We start from the raw sequence: 16,333 nt of genomic DNA on the forward strand, positions 1-16,333 counted from the left end.
CAACATCACCCGACTTAATTCGACTACATTCCATTATTCTCGTTTTGTTTTTGTTGATGTTCATCTTATATCCTCCCTTCAAGACACCATCCATTCCGTTCAACTGCTCTTCCAAGTCCTTTGCTGTCTCTGACAGAATTACAATGTCATCGGCGAACCTCAAAGTTTTTATTCCTTCTCCATGGATTTTAATACCTACCCCGAATTTTTCTTTTGTTTCCCTTACTGCTTGCTCAATATACAGATTGAATAACATCGGGGAGAGGCTACAACCCTGTCTTACTCCCTTCCCAACCACTGCTTCCCTTTCATGTCCCTCGACTCTTATTACTGCCATCTGGTTTCTGTACAAATTGTAAATAGCCTTTCGCTCCCTGTATTTTACCCCTGCCACCTTTAGAATTTGAAAGAGACTATTCCACTCAACATTGTCAAAAGCTTTCTCTAAGTCTACAAATGCTAGAAACGTATGTTTGCCTTTCCTTAGTCTTTCTTCTAAGATAAGTCGTAAGGTCAGTATTGCCTCACGTGTTCCAGTATTTCTACGGAATCCAAACTGATCTTCCCCGAGGTCGGCTTCTACTAGTTTTTCCATTCGTCTGTAAAGAATTCGTGTTAGTATTTTGCAGCTGTGGCTTATTAAACTGATTGTTCGGTAATTTTCACATCTGTCAACACCTGCTTTCTTTGGGATTGGAATTACTATATTCTTCTTGAAGTCTGAGGGTATTTCACTTGTCTCATACATCTTGCTCACCAGATGGTAGAGTTTTGTCAGGACTGGCTCTCCCAAGGCCGTCAGTAGTTCCAATGGAATGTTGTCTACTCCCGGTGCCTTGTTTCGACTCAGGTCTTTCAGTGCTCTGTCAAACTCTTCACGCAGTATGGTATCTCCCATTTCATCTTCATCTACATCCTCTTCCATTTACATAATATTGTCCTCAAGTGCATCGCCCTAGTATAGACCCTCTATATACTCCTTCCATCTTTCTGCTTTCCCTTCTTTGCTTTCCATCTGAGCTCTTGATGTTCATACAAGTGGTTCTCTTATCTCCAAAAGTCTCTTTAATTTTCCTGTAGGCAGTATCTATCTTACCCATAGTGAGATAAGCCTCTACATCCTTACATTTGTCCTCTAGCCATCCCTGCTTAGCCATTTTGCACTTCCTGTCGATCTCATTTTTGAGACGTTTGTATTCCTTTTTGCCTGCTTCATTTACTGCATTTTTATATTTTCTCCTCTCATCAATTAAATTCAATATTTTTTCTGTTACCCAAGGATTTCTACTAGCCCTCGTCTTTTTACCTACTTGACCCTCTGCTGCCTTCACTACTTCATCCCTCAAAGCTACCCATTCTTCTTCTACTGTATTTCATTCCCCCATTCCTGTCAATTGTTCCCTTATGCTCTCCCTGAAACTCTGTACAACCTCTGGTTCTTTCAGTTTATCCAGGTCCCATCTCCTTAAGTTCCCACCTTTTTGCAGTTTCTTTAGTTTTAATCTGCAGGTCATAACCAATAGATTGTGGCCAGAGTCCACATCTGCCCCTGGAAATGTCTTACAATTTAAAACCTGGTTCCTAAATCTCTGTCTTACCATTATATAATCTATCTGATACCTTTTAGTGTATAGACAGTAGAAATTAAAATGTCCTGTGGTGACTCTCCTGCTCCAAGTCGGCCTGTTTGATGTCTTACCCCCTTAAATGAGACCATGGTCATGAATCCACACAACAGATAACTTGTTCAAATACTCTGAGAACCGATAATAATGACAATAGGTAGCAACTCACCGTAAAGATGATTGCTGAGCTGCAGACAGCAACATATGAAAAGGCAGGCACACTGTCACAACTAAATCTTCAGGCACAGCTTGTGTCAGAAAGCGAGAGCACGCACGCACACACACACACACACACACACACACACACACACATTCACAGAATCATACAGTCAGAACTCACGCACATGTGACCGCCATCTCCGGTCACAGCGTCTACAGATCCCAACAAAGCACTCCTCCCAACTCCCAGCTGCTACGCTGGCGGCAGCAAGTGTTGGCAGCACTGACTGTAAGCTGAGGGGAGTGGTAGGAAGGGGGGAGCAGTGGGAATGAGGGCAGTAGGGAAGCAGGGGAGCAGTGGGAATGAGGGCAGTAGGGAAGCAGCCAGCACCCAGACAGCGAGGATGCGTCACACCTCAGCAAACAAACCATTTCCACTACTGAGACAAAAACGAGATATTTCCAGTGTTTTTTTCAAATTTACCTGATATTTACCTGATTTTCCTGATGTGTTTCAAATTGCCTGATATTCCCTGATTTTCAGAACCTGTGGCAACCCTGTAACACTCCTCTAGTCACTTATAGACTAAACATCACCACGACTAAGCATATTATGTTGGGGAATATAATCATCAAACCCACACTGCTTTTATAGATTTTGGAAAATTTTCTGCATCTGCATCTATATTCCACTAGCCACCTTGTCACCTGTGTCAGAGGGTACTTTGTGTACCCCTATGACTTACCTTCTTCCTTTGACAGGGCACGGCCGACTTCCTTCCCTGTCCTTCCCTAATCCGATGACCTCACTGTCTGGTCTCCTTCCCCAAACAACCCGACCCCCAACCCAACTTACCTCCATTCCTTTTACAGCGACGAATGCTCGGGAAAAATGACGATTGTGACTAAGCCTCTGTGAGAGTTTTGATTTTACCTTACTGACCTTTTTGCGAAATGTACATAGGACGAAGGAATACACTGGTTTACTCGTATGCTGCCAGAATTTTAACAGTAAATCGTAAGGCGATTCAGAAAGCCTCTCTTGTAGCCTCTACCACTGAATTCGGATGAGCACCTCTGTGACGCATTGCTTCTTCTTAAATCAACCTGTAACTAAATGTGCCGCTCTTCTTTGAATCTTCTGTGTTTCCTCTGAGAATCTTACCTCAGAGTCACAACAAATATTCAAGTTCTGGTCGAAAGAGGATTTTGTGAGCTATGTCTCATGTGGGTGGACTACGCATCCTAAATATTCTTCCAGTGAATATCAGTCTGGCGTCTGGCTTAACTGTGATTCCTTCTGTGTGTTCTTTGCATTTTAAATTGGTGCATACGTCTACTCCTACGTACTTAATGGACGTCGTGACTGCTTCCAGTGATTGTTTCACAGTCGTGTAATTGTACAATACAGGCTTTTCTACTTTTTGTGTGCAAAACGTTACGTTTGTTTGTGCTGAGTGTCAACCTCCCCGCACCAGGTGTGGATCCTCTGCAGGCCTCGTTGCCAGCCTTCCAGCAACTCTGCGGACAGGTCGATCTCTCCCACCGTATACAAACTCTGGGGATCGACCGATGAGAGGATAAGGAACAAAAAGCTCTAACAAGGGAACATCCCCATCGCACCCCCCTCAGATTTAGTTATAAGTTGGCACAATGGATAGGTCTTGAAAAACTGAACACAGATCAATCAAGAAAACAGGAAGAAGTTGTGTGGAACTATGAAAAAATAAGCAAAATATACAAACTGGGTCGTCCATGCGTAAGATAGGCAATATTAAGGGCAATCTGTGGCGAGGAGCGCCGTGGTCCCGTGGTTAGCGTGAACAGCTGCGGAACGAGAGGTCCGTGGTTCAAATCTGCCCTCCACTGAAAGTTTTTCTTTCTTTATTTTCGCAAAGTTATGATCTGTCCGTTCGTTCATTGACGTCTCTGTTCACTGTAATAAGTTTAGTGTCTGTGTTTTGCGACCGCACCGCAAAACTGTGCGATTAGTTGTCGAAAGGACGTGCCTCTCCAATGGGAACCGAAAACATTTGTTCGCAAGGTCATAGGTCAACCGATTCCTCCACAGGAAAACACATCTGATATTTTGTATACGACACTGGTGACGGCATCTGCGTCACATGACAGGAATATGTTGTCGACCCACCTAACTAGTACACTTGGCGAATGGGTGAAAAGTTTCTTCTACCTTGCCCTAATCACTCCAAAAAAAGTGATGAAAACATAAGAGTTTTTCACATAAACTGAAAATAAAAAGTTAAAATTTTCGGTCGGGGGACAATTTGAACCAAGGACCTCTCATTCCACAGCTGTTCACGCTAACCATTTTTTTACTGGACCACGGAACTCTTCGCCTCACATTGCCCTTAATATTGCCTATCTTATGCATGGACGACCCAGTTTGTATATTTTGCATATTTTTTCATAGTTCCACACAACTTCTTCCTGTTTTCTCGATCGATCTGTGTTCAGTTTTTCAAGGCCTATCCACTGTGCCAACTTATAACTAAATCTGAGGGGGATGCGATGGGGATGTTCCCTTGTAAGCAACTTATGTCCAGAAGTGCACGGTTTCCATGGTAGAGACCGTTTATTCAGTCATACATTGTTACAGAGACTATGGTCTAATGCGCGCTGTACCGTGCAGCCACAGTTACAGCGTGCACTGAAAATGGTTTCAGTGTGCCTCAGGGCACGAGTGTAAACGCCGCAGCCCGTTCTGTCGCTCAGGTTCACATCGGCCAGGCTGCAGTCTGCACAGTGACAAAGGCAGCACGAATGCGCTGCTGCAGTGGCTCCACGTCGGGAAAGGGCTCTCTGTACACGATACTTTTGAGAAGGCCCCATAACCAGAGACGAGTAGGCCACGCAACTGGATCCCTTAGTGTGACCCATCGACCAAGCAAGACACAACTGAGATGCATCAGGACGTTAACACTGAAGTGGGTTGGAGAACCCTCATGCAGCAGCCACATAACCCACCGAATCATCAATGCCACTTCTTCCAGCAGGGGAGGCAAAGTCACCCGCAAGAAACGCCAATAGTTCTGCTCTGTTCTGCGACGTAGAAGCAATTATACCAGCCGACACATTCCGGCTGCACCGATGCTGATGATTCGCTGCCACCACACCATCCCGTAGATGACTGTTATGAAAGCTGAAGATACGTCTCTGCGTAATGGTAGCCTCATCTGTGAGTAGGATCGATGACACAGATCCCGGAATCGCGCTTGCCTGGTGAAGAAACCAGTGACAAAACTACTCCGGACGTGAAAAGTCTGTGTCGCCAGTAAACCCTGTATGTGATGAGGGTAGAAACTCCTGTCGTGCAGAGTGTCCCACACGGTCGCCCGGGCCTGCCCTGTACTGGCGGGTCAGCTGCCTGCTGCTGACACCGCAGTCCCCTTCCACAGAGTTCATCACGTTTCCCTCCAAGTCTGGTGTCCGAACGTTTCGGCCATGTCCTTCATGATTTCCTGTTTACTGAAACGGCGAAACACTGTTGCAAGCATCGAATGCTTCGGTTGTTGTCAGTGGGGATCGGTCTCCTCATACAGCCTTGCTGTCTGCCGCCAGCAGCCACTTGCCTTTCCGTAAGTAAACACCTTGTCGGCAAGGTCTCGATTCGAATACGGAACCACTGTGTACAATACTGTATCGCATTCAGTACAAGGTATGTCAGCAAGAGCAGTCAGTTGGACACAACATTACCAGTTACCATGGCAAGAGAGGGCGCTAGGGCAAGGCGTACGAGGAGCAGTAGCACCTTCTAGGAGGAACCCGTGCATTCTGTAAGTGTGGCTGCATGGTACAGCCTGTATTAGAGCGCAGTCTCTGTACCAATGTATGATTGAATAAACGGTCTCTAGCATGGAAAGCATGCAATTGCAGGCATAAATCCAGTCCACCGTTTTTGCTCCACTTCCTGCCATTGGTCAATCAATAGAGTTTGTGCACGGTGGAAAAATAACCCATTATAACAGTATCATCTGTAAAATGCTGCATGGAGCTTCAGCGTCAGACTCTAGTAGTCCTCCTATAACATTATCTTGGAATACCTGTATGCCCGAAGTTATGATTAATTATCAAGTTGCTCTCCATTGCAATGATATGCTGAGTTATGTTCGCTAAAATCTCTCGAGTCCAGTAACACTGTTCACCTGATTTTCCGCACATTCCTACTTTGTTGACGAGGCGGCAGTGCGGACCTGTACTGCACGCCTGCTAGACTGGGCCTCTACCTGGGGGTCGGCATCTCTTGCTTTCTGGGGCTGCTGGTTTCACGAGGAATCCATGTTGATTCCCACAAACGAGCTTTTCGGTCTCCAGAATTTCTACAATATTTTTTTAGGATAAAATTCAGTCGTCAGTAGCAAACATATTTTTATTATGCTTTACCGGTTTTGAAAAATTAATTTGTCATCTTTAGGCGCCTAGAAAATTAGGGACATTATAAATCTTCAGAAATTGACTATACATTTATAAGACATATAAAACGTCTATTACAGAAACTTACTTAGTTTCTTATCAGAAGTCACTACCTCCTGCATAGAAGCATAACGCCATGGTATGTCCAGAAATGTACATATCGTGTGATTATTGTACACACAGATTGACAATTTACAGTAACTTATTCACACATTGTATGTAATGCACTAGCAACACGGAACATATATAAAAGCAGATATAAAAATTATATTACAATATAAACAGTATATAACCAATATATAATACATTTAAGAAAACATAGCTCTGATATATAAGAGATGTGCCAATTTTCAGAGTTTGGTAAGAGATGATATGGAATAAAAATAGCGTTTGATCTTTAATGCGAGTTAATCAATCAAGAAATCTTTTAAATTTCGGTGGGAATGCTTATATATTTCAAAAGGATTTATTTTGTAACCTTCGTCAAGTACATATACGTAAAATTTCCATGTTAAGCAAGGATGGGGAGGCAGTGCCTGTTTCTCTACTTTGAGCTGTTCTGCAAAAGTCGACTTACATGAGTTCTCACCGTCTTCATTGAGCAAGTGCTCAGGAAAGCAGGTCTTAGATGACATCCCTGTATCTCCTATAAAGAAGCTCGGGCCTACATTACATTGTATTTTATATACTACAGATTTGAGAAATTTGTCAGTTGCAGGTTTCTCCTTATGTATAATGTGCCACTTGGCGGCATTATTGGTTGTAGATTTTATTGAGTGTAGATGAATTTATATTCTTGTTGGTTTTATCATTATAAAGCTTTTGTATGAGGTCTGCTTGATATCCGTTTTTGAGCGCTGTATAAAGTCCCTTAGCAATAGTAGAAGGGACTAGGAGACCCTCAATGATATGGTCGACCATACTGTGAAAGAATATCCACCTGTGTTTAAAGGGGTGAATGATGTTATCTGCTGTGATGGGTTTCCGGAAAATATCAAAGTTAAATTTTACCATCTACTAAACGTAGTTTCATGTCCAGAAACCACACTTCGTTGTGTTGATTTTGTATTTCACAGGTAAATTTAATGTCAGGATAGAAGCAATTCAACATAAAACGTGTTCCAACAGTCTACAACACACCTACATCAATGGTACAGATCTGTAGTTTTGTGCATCTTTTCAACAACCCTTCTTGAAAATAGGAATTACATGTACTTTTTTCCAACTACTGGCAATGGAACGCTTACCTCTTCTAGTGACCTATCGTACACTCATACTGGAAGAGGAGCACGTTCTTTCACATGCTCTATGTAGAATCGTATTGTTATCTGATCAGGTCCAGTAAATTCCTCTGTCAAGTGATTTCACTTGTTTTTCTATCCCTTGGTGACTAATTTACATGTGTGTCATTTGGCGTTTTAAAGGAGGAACCACACAACAGTATTCATTGGTGAAACAGTTTTGCAAGAAAGGATTTAGTATCGCATTGATCTAAATAATTATCGACAATAGTGAAGGACAGAGGCTATCCAGAAGAGCTCGCAAGCTCAATCAGAAGTTTATTATCGTTAAACAGAAGTAGAAATTAATACAGGAAAGAAAATGTATCTGAAATAGAAATCAATCAGAGAGTAGGACAAAGGTGTTCTCTTTCAGCCAGTATTTTTAACGTTTACGTGTTCAAAACTTACTTAAAGACTGCTAATTAAACAATTATCCATGAATTAAATCAGATAAGCTGCCTATCATCTACATTTATTAGTGCACCAAGATTAAAGTAATACATAAAAAGTGAAGTTCAGCCCCATGTAGCATTACATTGGCTAAATCAAATACGTACAGAATCTACTATTATAATTTGTTACATAAGACGAATGTTGTGGCAGTTTAAAGTCAATCTGGATACTCTGACAGAAGAAAGACTACAAAAAAAAACCTAACTACAACCTAAAAGGTCTGGAAACAGTCTGAACATTGGTTTGATGCAGCTCTCCACATCCTGCCCAAGTCTTATCATATCTGCATACCTACTGCATATTACATGCATCGATGTAGTCAAGCCTTGGCCTCCTTCTGATACTTCTGCCTGCCATATCTCCTCCTATTAACAAGTTAACCATTTCTTAGTGACTGACAATGTATGGTGGCAAAGTCAGAGGTCGGGAGAATAATGGAATGTCAAGTGAGGAGATGATATAAGAAAATCTACATGGGCAACATGAAAGTGTACAAGACAGTTATGAAAGGAATTTACAAGAGGCATTCATGCTGCAGTGTAAGTCAAGTCGCAGAGACGATGGTCACTATCTTGATCACTATGAAGATTATAATGATGAACTCAAATATTATTCTAAAGACACCATAAAAAATATCAAACATGATCGTGGAAATGATACTGAATATCGTCCCAAATATGACCAGCAAATTATAAAAAATAATCATGAAGATGAATTTGGTGATTATCTCAAAGATGACTAAAAAATGATCCAAGGATGATCTCAAAGATGATACCAAACATGATCCTAAAGTTCACCAGACATGATCCTCATGATGATTGCGAAGGTGATGCCAATGATGATCGTGAAGGTGATGCCGATGATGATCGTGAAGGTGTGCAGATGATGATCGTGAAGTTGTTACTGAAGGTATCATGAAATTGTTACTGAAGATGATCCTGAAGGTGATACTGAAGATGATCCTGAAGGTGATACTGAAGATGATCCTGAAGGTGATACTGAAGATGATCCTGAAGGTGATGCTGAAGATTGTACTGATATGACTGAAAATCATAAAAAAATAGTGATCTCAGAGGTGATCCGATTGATGATATTGAACAATGTCCAAAATATGACTTGAAAATTATCAAAATATAACCCACAAGATGAAATGAAATATGATGCAAAAGATGATCATAAAGTTGATTCCAAAAATGATAACAAGATTGAATCAAGGATGATTCAAACGTGATCCAAAAGACTGTCAGACAGATGAAACTGAAGATAAAACCTGAAGACAAGTTCGTAGATGATTCTGAAGGTGATACTGAAGATGATCCTCATGAAGGCAGTGCAGATTATTCCAAAGATAAGTTGAACATTGTCGAAAACTTCTGAAGCTCTCAAAGATGGTCTTGAAGCTGATCAGAGAGATAATCTCAAAAATTATCTCAAAAATGAGCCACAAAAAATGATGGCCAGGATCGAGTATGACTCGCTACTGAGGGTTCTATACATACTTAACTGTGTACATAGACAGTTCATACATTCCAGGAATGGAGGAACTCGACGAGTTTTGCCTGTTGACGGCACTGATACTAGCAAGGTATTGGTGTCAGGGAGTCCAAGACCGTGAAGAATGTTTTAATTTCAAGCTTGAAATCAGATAACACATGAGAAAAGAAATACTTTTTTCCTTGTGATGTAACTATCAACCAACAATTTTCTGATTTTACTTCTTTACTTGATTTTTGAAACCTTGCTTCTTGTCAAATTTCGTTATTCTACATCAAAGGGAAGTACGTTACTGGTTTCAATGAGTGAGTTTGAATCAAAATATGTGAGGTCACTGGTTGTACCTTTTGACTGCACTGAGTAAGAAGCTTAGCTTTTTATGCATCTAAAGGACCCTAGAACTCAGTATGTGGCATAAATTTCAACCTGATATATCTATGCATTCCTGAGAAAAAGGGGTCTTAACAGGAGGGCGAAAAGACAGTTACATAACAAATAACAACAAACGTTTTTTCGTGTTATATAATTACAAATTAACAATTTTGGGTAATTTGCTTTTCAAACAATAAAGCTTTTTTCTTGTTTATAATTACAAATTAACAATTTCGGGTTATTTGGTTTTCATGTACTGTGAAACATTGCTTGCTGCCAAATTTCATGATTCTAGGTCAATGAGAAGTCTCTGAACACGGCTGCACTTCAACTGTGTGTGCAACAGCTTCAGTAGGTTAGAAATAACAGCCAACCAGCTGCAATACACATGTTTGTTAAATCATGACCATGGCTTCGACAGTTTTAAAACCATTTTCTGCAGAAGATATTGTATGTAGAATTGTGACCTCCCCTTCTCTCTTTGCTCCGCTTCTTTCGCTGATCTTTCCTCTTCTTTCTTCCTTCTTCGTACCGTGGCTACATCTCAGGGTTTTCAATGCAGAAATGTGGTGAGAAGGGGGGCACATGTGCGTGTGTGACGGTTCACGATATCATAGTGCCGTGAGGGAGCGTCAGTCGTGCCTCTGGTTTGAGAAGACTGATGACTGAAGTACGAACATACCTCAAAAAAAAAAAAAAAACTGGTATGTGCTCTCATTTCTTTTAAAACTATAAATAGTAGCGTAGCTATTACTATCTATCGTTCTACTAAACCGAATGAGAGCAACACCATTGAGGAAGTTTCAACCTCGAAAGAAGTTTATTAATACCAATTAGCTGAGAAAAAAAACTCATCCAATCCAGAAGTCACTCACAGTTAAAGTAATTAGTTTCTGATGCGTTTGTGTGTGTGTGTGTGTGTGTGTGTGTGTGTGTAGCGGTCATTAATACTTAAAAGATAGTTTCAATAATTCTATCACTGTCCGTTTATGAGTTGCTAAGCAACGTATCAACAAGCTGACTATACAATGATTAATATTTGTCGTATCCCGACAGTAAATCGCTTATCGCATGCTTCAAGCATCAAGACGATTACTATGCCGCTCATATAAGTCTTTGATAGTTATTATGAGGCTAATGTCCGTAAATTGCGGTTAATGTTACTGAATCCTACACGTGACGACAACGCCCGATATCCAGCCGCGTATCTTAAACTCAGCACCGATATTTGAAAACTCGCGTGCAATTTGTTTGCACCAAAGTCGGGCTGTGGTTTCGTAGAATAATTTTTAAATCAACTCCGGGTTGTAAATTAACAATTCATTGCCCATTCATGAAAGTTACAGCAGATCCGCACTCGACGACTACTTGAGCGCACACTCAAGCAACACGGAAGCTTTTTTTCCCTACAAAGAGTAGGCACATCATGCATAATGTAACAAGGTTATTTGCTATGTCAAGACATATTTATATCTATCTCATTAAAACGCATTCCCTATTAAATGTTGTACATGATTAAGTTCTTTACTCTGTAAATAATCAACAAAATTTAGAAATGAATGATACGTATAAAAAAATCCTCAAGTTGATATGACGTCATGGGTCACTACTGGTTCCGACTCCCCTACACTCACGTGACGCAAAGTAGATCCGACTATATAGGACATTCTCATGTAATGTTGCAGAATCACAGTGTCTATGGCGAATGCGGGAGTAGTTTACTCTGTGTAGTACATGTCATTGAGTCAATCAACATTTGAATACATTATATAAAAGTATTAGCCGTCTACTGTAGGGTTTTGTCTTAAAACTTTTTTTTAGAATATCAGGTATTTGACGCCGGATACAACAACATACAGTATGCTATTTGAAAGATTTGAGTAAAACTGGAACTTGAAAGTAAAAACGTGATATCGGATCTTATGGAGTGTAAATATGTCATGTCCAGAACTAGGGACATAAAGTTTTACTCTGCAACTGGTTGGCTATTATTGCTAATTCAGTGAAGTTAAATGGGAAGTACACTACCGGTTTTGATGAGTCAGTTTTCGAGTGTCAAAATATGTTACATAAATGGAAGTTGGCGTTTATTTAGTAATAAATATGCAACCAGTCGCTTTTTTACGATTTGTTCAACTGTGAACACGTTTTCGAGCCACTGCAGACTCATCTTCAGATGGAGGTGTTACAGAAACATTATCTTGTGGACACAGTGTAGCTCTTCCTAAGTAAGAGAGATTCTTCGATGAATTTTTCATAGCATGCAAACAGTAGTTACAGGTGTATGAAACTCTAGAATTTTCCAAATCTATTAAAAACTGTGGAAAAAATTGAGATAATTAACTATAAAACTTGAGTTTTTTCTAAACATGAAGTTTAAAATGTAACAGTTCATCCATTTTTTCATAAATTAAATAACTTCTAGAGTTTCATACACCTGTAACTATGGTTTGTATGCTGTGCAAAAGTCATCGAACTTCTCTTAATTAGGAAGAAAAGTGTACCTATTGCAACAAATGCAGCCAGTAGTAAGTGAAAAAATGATGACATTTCACATGTAAAAAAAATGTGTTTTGTTACGTTTTTCAGCTTCCACTGCTATGGGTATGAATCCTGAATCCTTCCTGGTCATCCTGTTAAAGTTTTATGAATTTATTTGTAAAAGTAGATACTAAAAGGTATCAGATAGATTATATAATGGTAACACAGAGATTTAGGAACCAGGTTTTAAATTGTAAGACATTTCCAGGGGCAGATGTGGACTCTGACCACAATCTGTTGGTTATGAACTGTAGATTAAAACTGAAGAAACTGCAGAAAGGTGGGAATTTAAGGAGATGGGACCTGGATAAACTGAAAGAACCAGAGGTTGTACAGAGTTTCAGGGAGAGCATAAGGGAACAACTGACAGGAAAGGGGGAAAGAAATACAGTAGAAAAAGAATGGGTAGCATTGAGGGATGAAATAGTGAAGGCAGCAGAGGATCAAATAGGTAAAAAGACGAGGGCTAGTAGAAACCCTTGGGTAACAGAAGAAATATTGAATTTAATTGATGAAAGGAGAAAATATAAAAATGAAGTAGACAAAAAGGAATACAAACGTCTCAAAAATGAGATCAACAGGAAGTGCAAAATGGCTAAGCAGGGATGGCTAGAGGATAAATGTAAGGATGTAGAGGCTTATCCTATTAGGGGTAAGATAGATACTGCCTACAGGAAAATTAAAGAGACCTTTGGAGAAAAGAGAGCCACTTGTATGAATATCAAGAGCTCAGACAGAAACCCAGTTCTAAGCAAAGAGGGGATAGCAGAAAGGTGGAAGGAGTATATAGAGAGTCAATACAAGGGCGACATACTTGAGGACAATATTATGGAAATGGAAGAGGATGTAGATGAAGATGAAATGAGAGATACGATACTGTGTGAAGAGTTTGACAGAGCACTGAAAGACCTGAGTCGAAACAAGGTCCCCGGAGTAGACAACATTCCATTAGAACTACTGACACCCTTGGGAGAGCCAGTCTGACAAAACTCTACCATCTGGTGAGCAAGATGTATGAGACAGGCGAAATACCCTCAGACATCAAGAAGAATATAATAATTCCAATCCCAAAGAAACCAGGTGTTGACAGATGTGAAAATTACCGAACTATCAGTTTAATAAGTCACAGCTGCAAAATACTAACACACATTCTTTACAGACAAGTGGAAAAACTGGTAGAAGCTGAACTTGGAGAAGATCAGTTTGGATTCCGTAGAAATGTAGGAACACGTGAGGCAATACTGACCCTTCGGCTTATCTTACAAGCTAGATTAAGGAAAGGCAAACATACGTTTCTAGCATTTGTAGACTTAGAGAAAGCTTTTGACAATGTTGATTGGAATACTCTCTTTCAAATTCTGTAGGTGGCAGGGGTAAAATACAGGGAGTGAAAGGCTATTTACAATTTGTACAGAAAGCAGATGGCAGTAATAAGAGTCGAGGGGCATGAAAGGGAAGCAGTGGTTGGGAAGGGAGTGAGACAGGGTTGTAGCCTATCCCCGATGTTATTGAATCTGTATATTGAGCAAGCAATAAAGGAAACAAAAGAAAAGTTCGGAGTAGGTATTAAAATCCATGGAGAAGAAATAAAAACTTTGAGGTTCGCCGATGACATCGTAATTCTGTCAGAGACAGCAAAGGACTTGGAAGAGCAGCTGAACGGAATTGACAGTGTCTTGAAAGGAGGATATAAGATGAACATCAACAAAAGCAAAACGCGGATAATGGAATGTAGTCGAATTAAGTCAGGTGATGCTGAGGGAATTAGATTAGAAAATGAGACACTTAAAGTAGTAAATGACTTTTGCTATTTGGGGAGCAAAATAACTGATGATGGTCGAAGTAGAGAGGATATAAAATGTAGACTGGCAATGGCTAGGAAAGCGATTCTGAAGAAGAAAAATTTGTTAACATCGTGTATAGATTTAAATGTCAGGAAGTCGTTTCTGAAAGTATTTCATGGAGTGTAGCCATGTATGGAAGTGAAACGTGGACGATAAATACTTTAGACAAGAAGAGAATAGAAGCTTTCGAAATGTGGTGCTACAGAAGAATGCTGAAGATTAGATGGGTAGATTACATAACTAATGAGGAGGTATTGAATAGAATTGGGGAGAAGAGGAGCTTGTGGCACAACTTGACTAGAAGAAGGGATCGGTTGGTAGGACATGTTCTTAGACATCGGGGGATCACCAGTTTAGTAATGGAGGGCAGCGTGGAGGGTAAAAATCGTAGAGGGAGACCAAGAGATGAATACACTAAGCAGATTCAGAAGGAAGTAGGCTGCAGCAGGTACTGGGAGATGAAGATGCTTGCACAGGATAAAGTAGCATGGAGAGCTGCATCAAACCAGTCTCAGGACTGAAGACCACAACAACAACAACAGGGACAGTGGAAATTAAAGTGTCCTGTGGTGCCTCTCCTGCTCCAAGTCAACCCGTTTGACGTCCTACCCCCCTCAACAGATTGGCAGATGGACAACAAAATGATGCTGTAAGATTTCTGTTGTCGGCGGTTGAGGTAAGGAACACAAATGAATCTCATAGATTCTCTCATAGTTACTATAGAAGATTACCCTAAGGATTATCCTAAATATTATCCAGATAATAATAAAGATCATAGTCCTGGCGACGATCGTGATGAATATCACAGTACTGATCGCCATAAGCGCGGATCCCATACGTGTACGTAAATAGCTGAAGAGGATGGGCACCTCGTGTCGCCGGAGGTGCGGTCGCGGTAGCTGGAGCGGTAGTAGCCGGCGAGGCCCTGCTCCAGCGGGGCGGCGAAGGCGAGCCGCAGGCGGTAGGCGGCGCCCGGCTCCAGCGGGCCGTCCAGCTGGAGGACCAGGAAGTCGCGCTCCGCGTCCAGCCGCACGCGCGTCAGCGCCGGCGCCGGCGGCCCCTGCGACGTCAGCCGCACCGCCTCCTCGTCCACCGTCAGGTTCTTGGCGTGCAGCCGGAGCTCGCGCACCGGCGCCGTCGCCGACAGCTGCACAGAGCGCCCAGCATTACTCGACCGCTAGCTGCCCGGGAGGCGGGGTGCGCAGCGGCAGAGTGACGAGTGCGGGAGTGGAGAGAGCGCTGCCGGTGGGGGCTGCCCGGGAGGCGGGGTGCGCAGCGGCAGAGTGACGAGTGCGGGAGTGGAGAGAGCGCTGCCGGTGGGGGCTGACCGGGAGGCGGGGTGCGCAGCGGCTGAGTGACGAGTGGGGGAGTGGGAAGAGCGCTGCCGGTGGGGGCTGACCGGGAGGCGGGGTGCGCAGCGGCAGAGTGACGAGTGGGGGAGTGGGAAGAGCGCTGCCGGTGGGGGCTGCCAAGTGCTGCAGGGGAAGTGCCATCCTAAAGTGAAACCTAGATGCACACTTCTTTGTGAATATTAAGTGCAGCTCCTCCACACCCACACTTGCACAGTGATCATTCAACAGCATCTACTGTCACGCCCACTTTGTTTAGTATCTAAAAATAATTGCAATGAAACCACAACAGAAACAGCGATTTATTTTCACCTAGGTTTTAAACATTTGTAACTTTCAGGAAAGCGTCACGAGTGACGAATTTTGAGTAAAATCTACATTTGTGTGTCTACATTTGTGTAACTACTGTCACGCCCACTTTGGTTAGTATCTAAAAATAATTGCAGTGAAACCACAACAGAAACAGCGATTTATTTTCACCTAGGTTATAAACATTTGTAACTTTCAGGAAAGCGTCACGAGTGACGAATTTTGAGTAAAATCTACATTTGTGTGTCTACATTTGTGTATCTACTGTCACGCCCACTTTGGTTAGTATCTAAAAATAATAGCAGTGAAACCACAACAAAAACGGCGATTTATTTTCACCTAGGTTTAAACATTTGTAACTTTCAGGAAAGTGTCACGAGTGACGAATTTTGAGTAAAATCTACATCTGTGTCGCTGTCATGTGAAAATTTACTTGTTTTGCCAAAGCTGAGTTTACAGAGTGTCATCTCAGC

General features: G+C 41.6%; 1 protein-coding gene across 2 annotated transcripts in view; it reads right to left on the bottom strand.

Moving 5' to 3' along the window:
- The window catches only part of LOC126109625 (aminopeptidase Ey-like), a 397,038-nt gene that overhangs the window by 157,346 nt on the left and 223,359 nt on the right, over positions 1-16,333 (bottom strand). For both annotated transcript variants that reach the window (XM_049914671.1, XM_049914670.1), the window contains exon 3: positions 15,072-15,349. In XM_049914671.1, the coding sequence (XP_049770628.1) occupies positions 15,072-15,349 (278 nt within the window). The remainder of the gene's footprint in view (positions 1-15,071; positions 15,350-16,333) is intronic.

The sequence above is a fragment of the Schistocerca cancellata genome, chromosome 12 (assembly GCF_023864275.1).
Source record: "Schistocerca cancellata isolate TAMUIC-IGC-003103 chromosome 12, iqSchCanc2.1, whole genome shotgun sequence".
Lineage (NCBI taxonomy): Eukaryota > Metazoa > Arthropoda > Insecta > Orthoptera > Acrididae > Schistocerca > Schistocerca cancellata.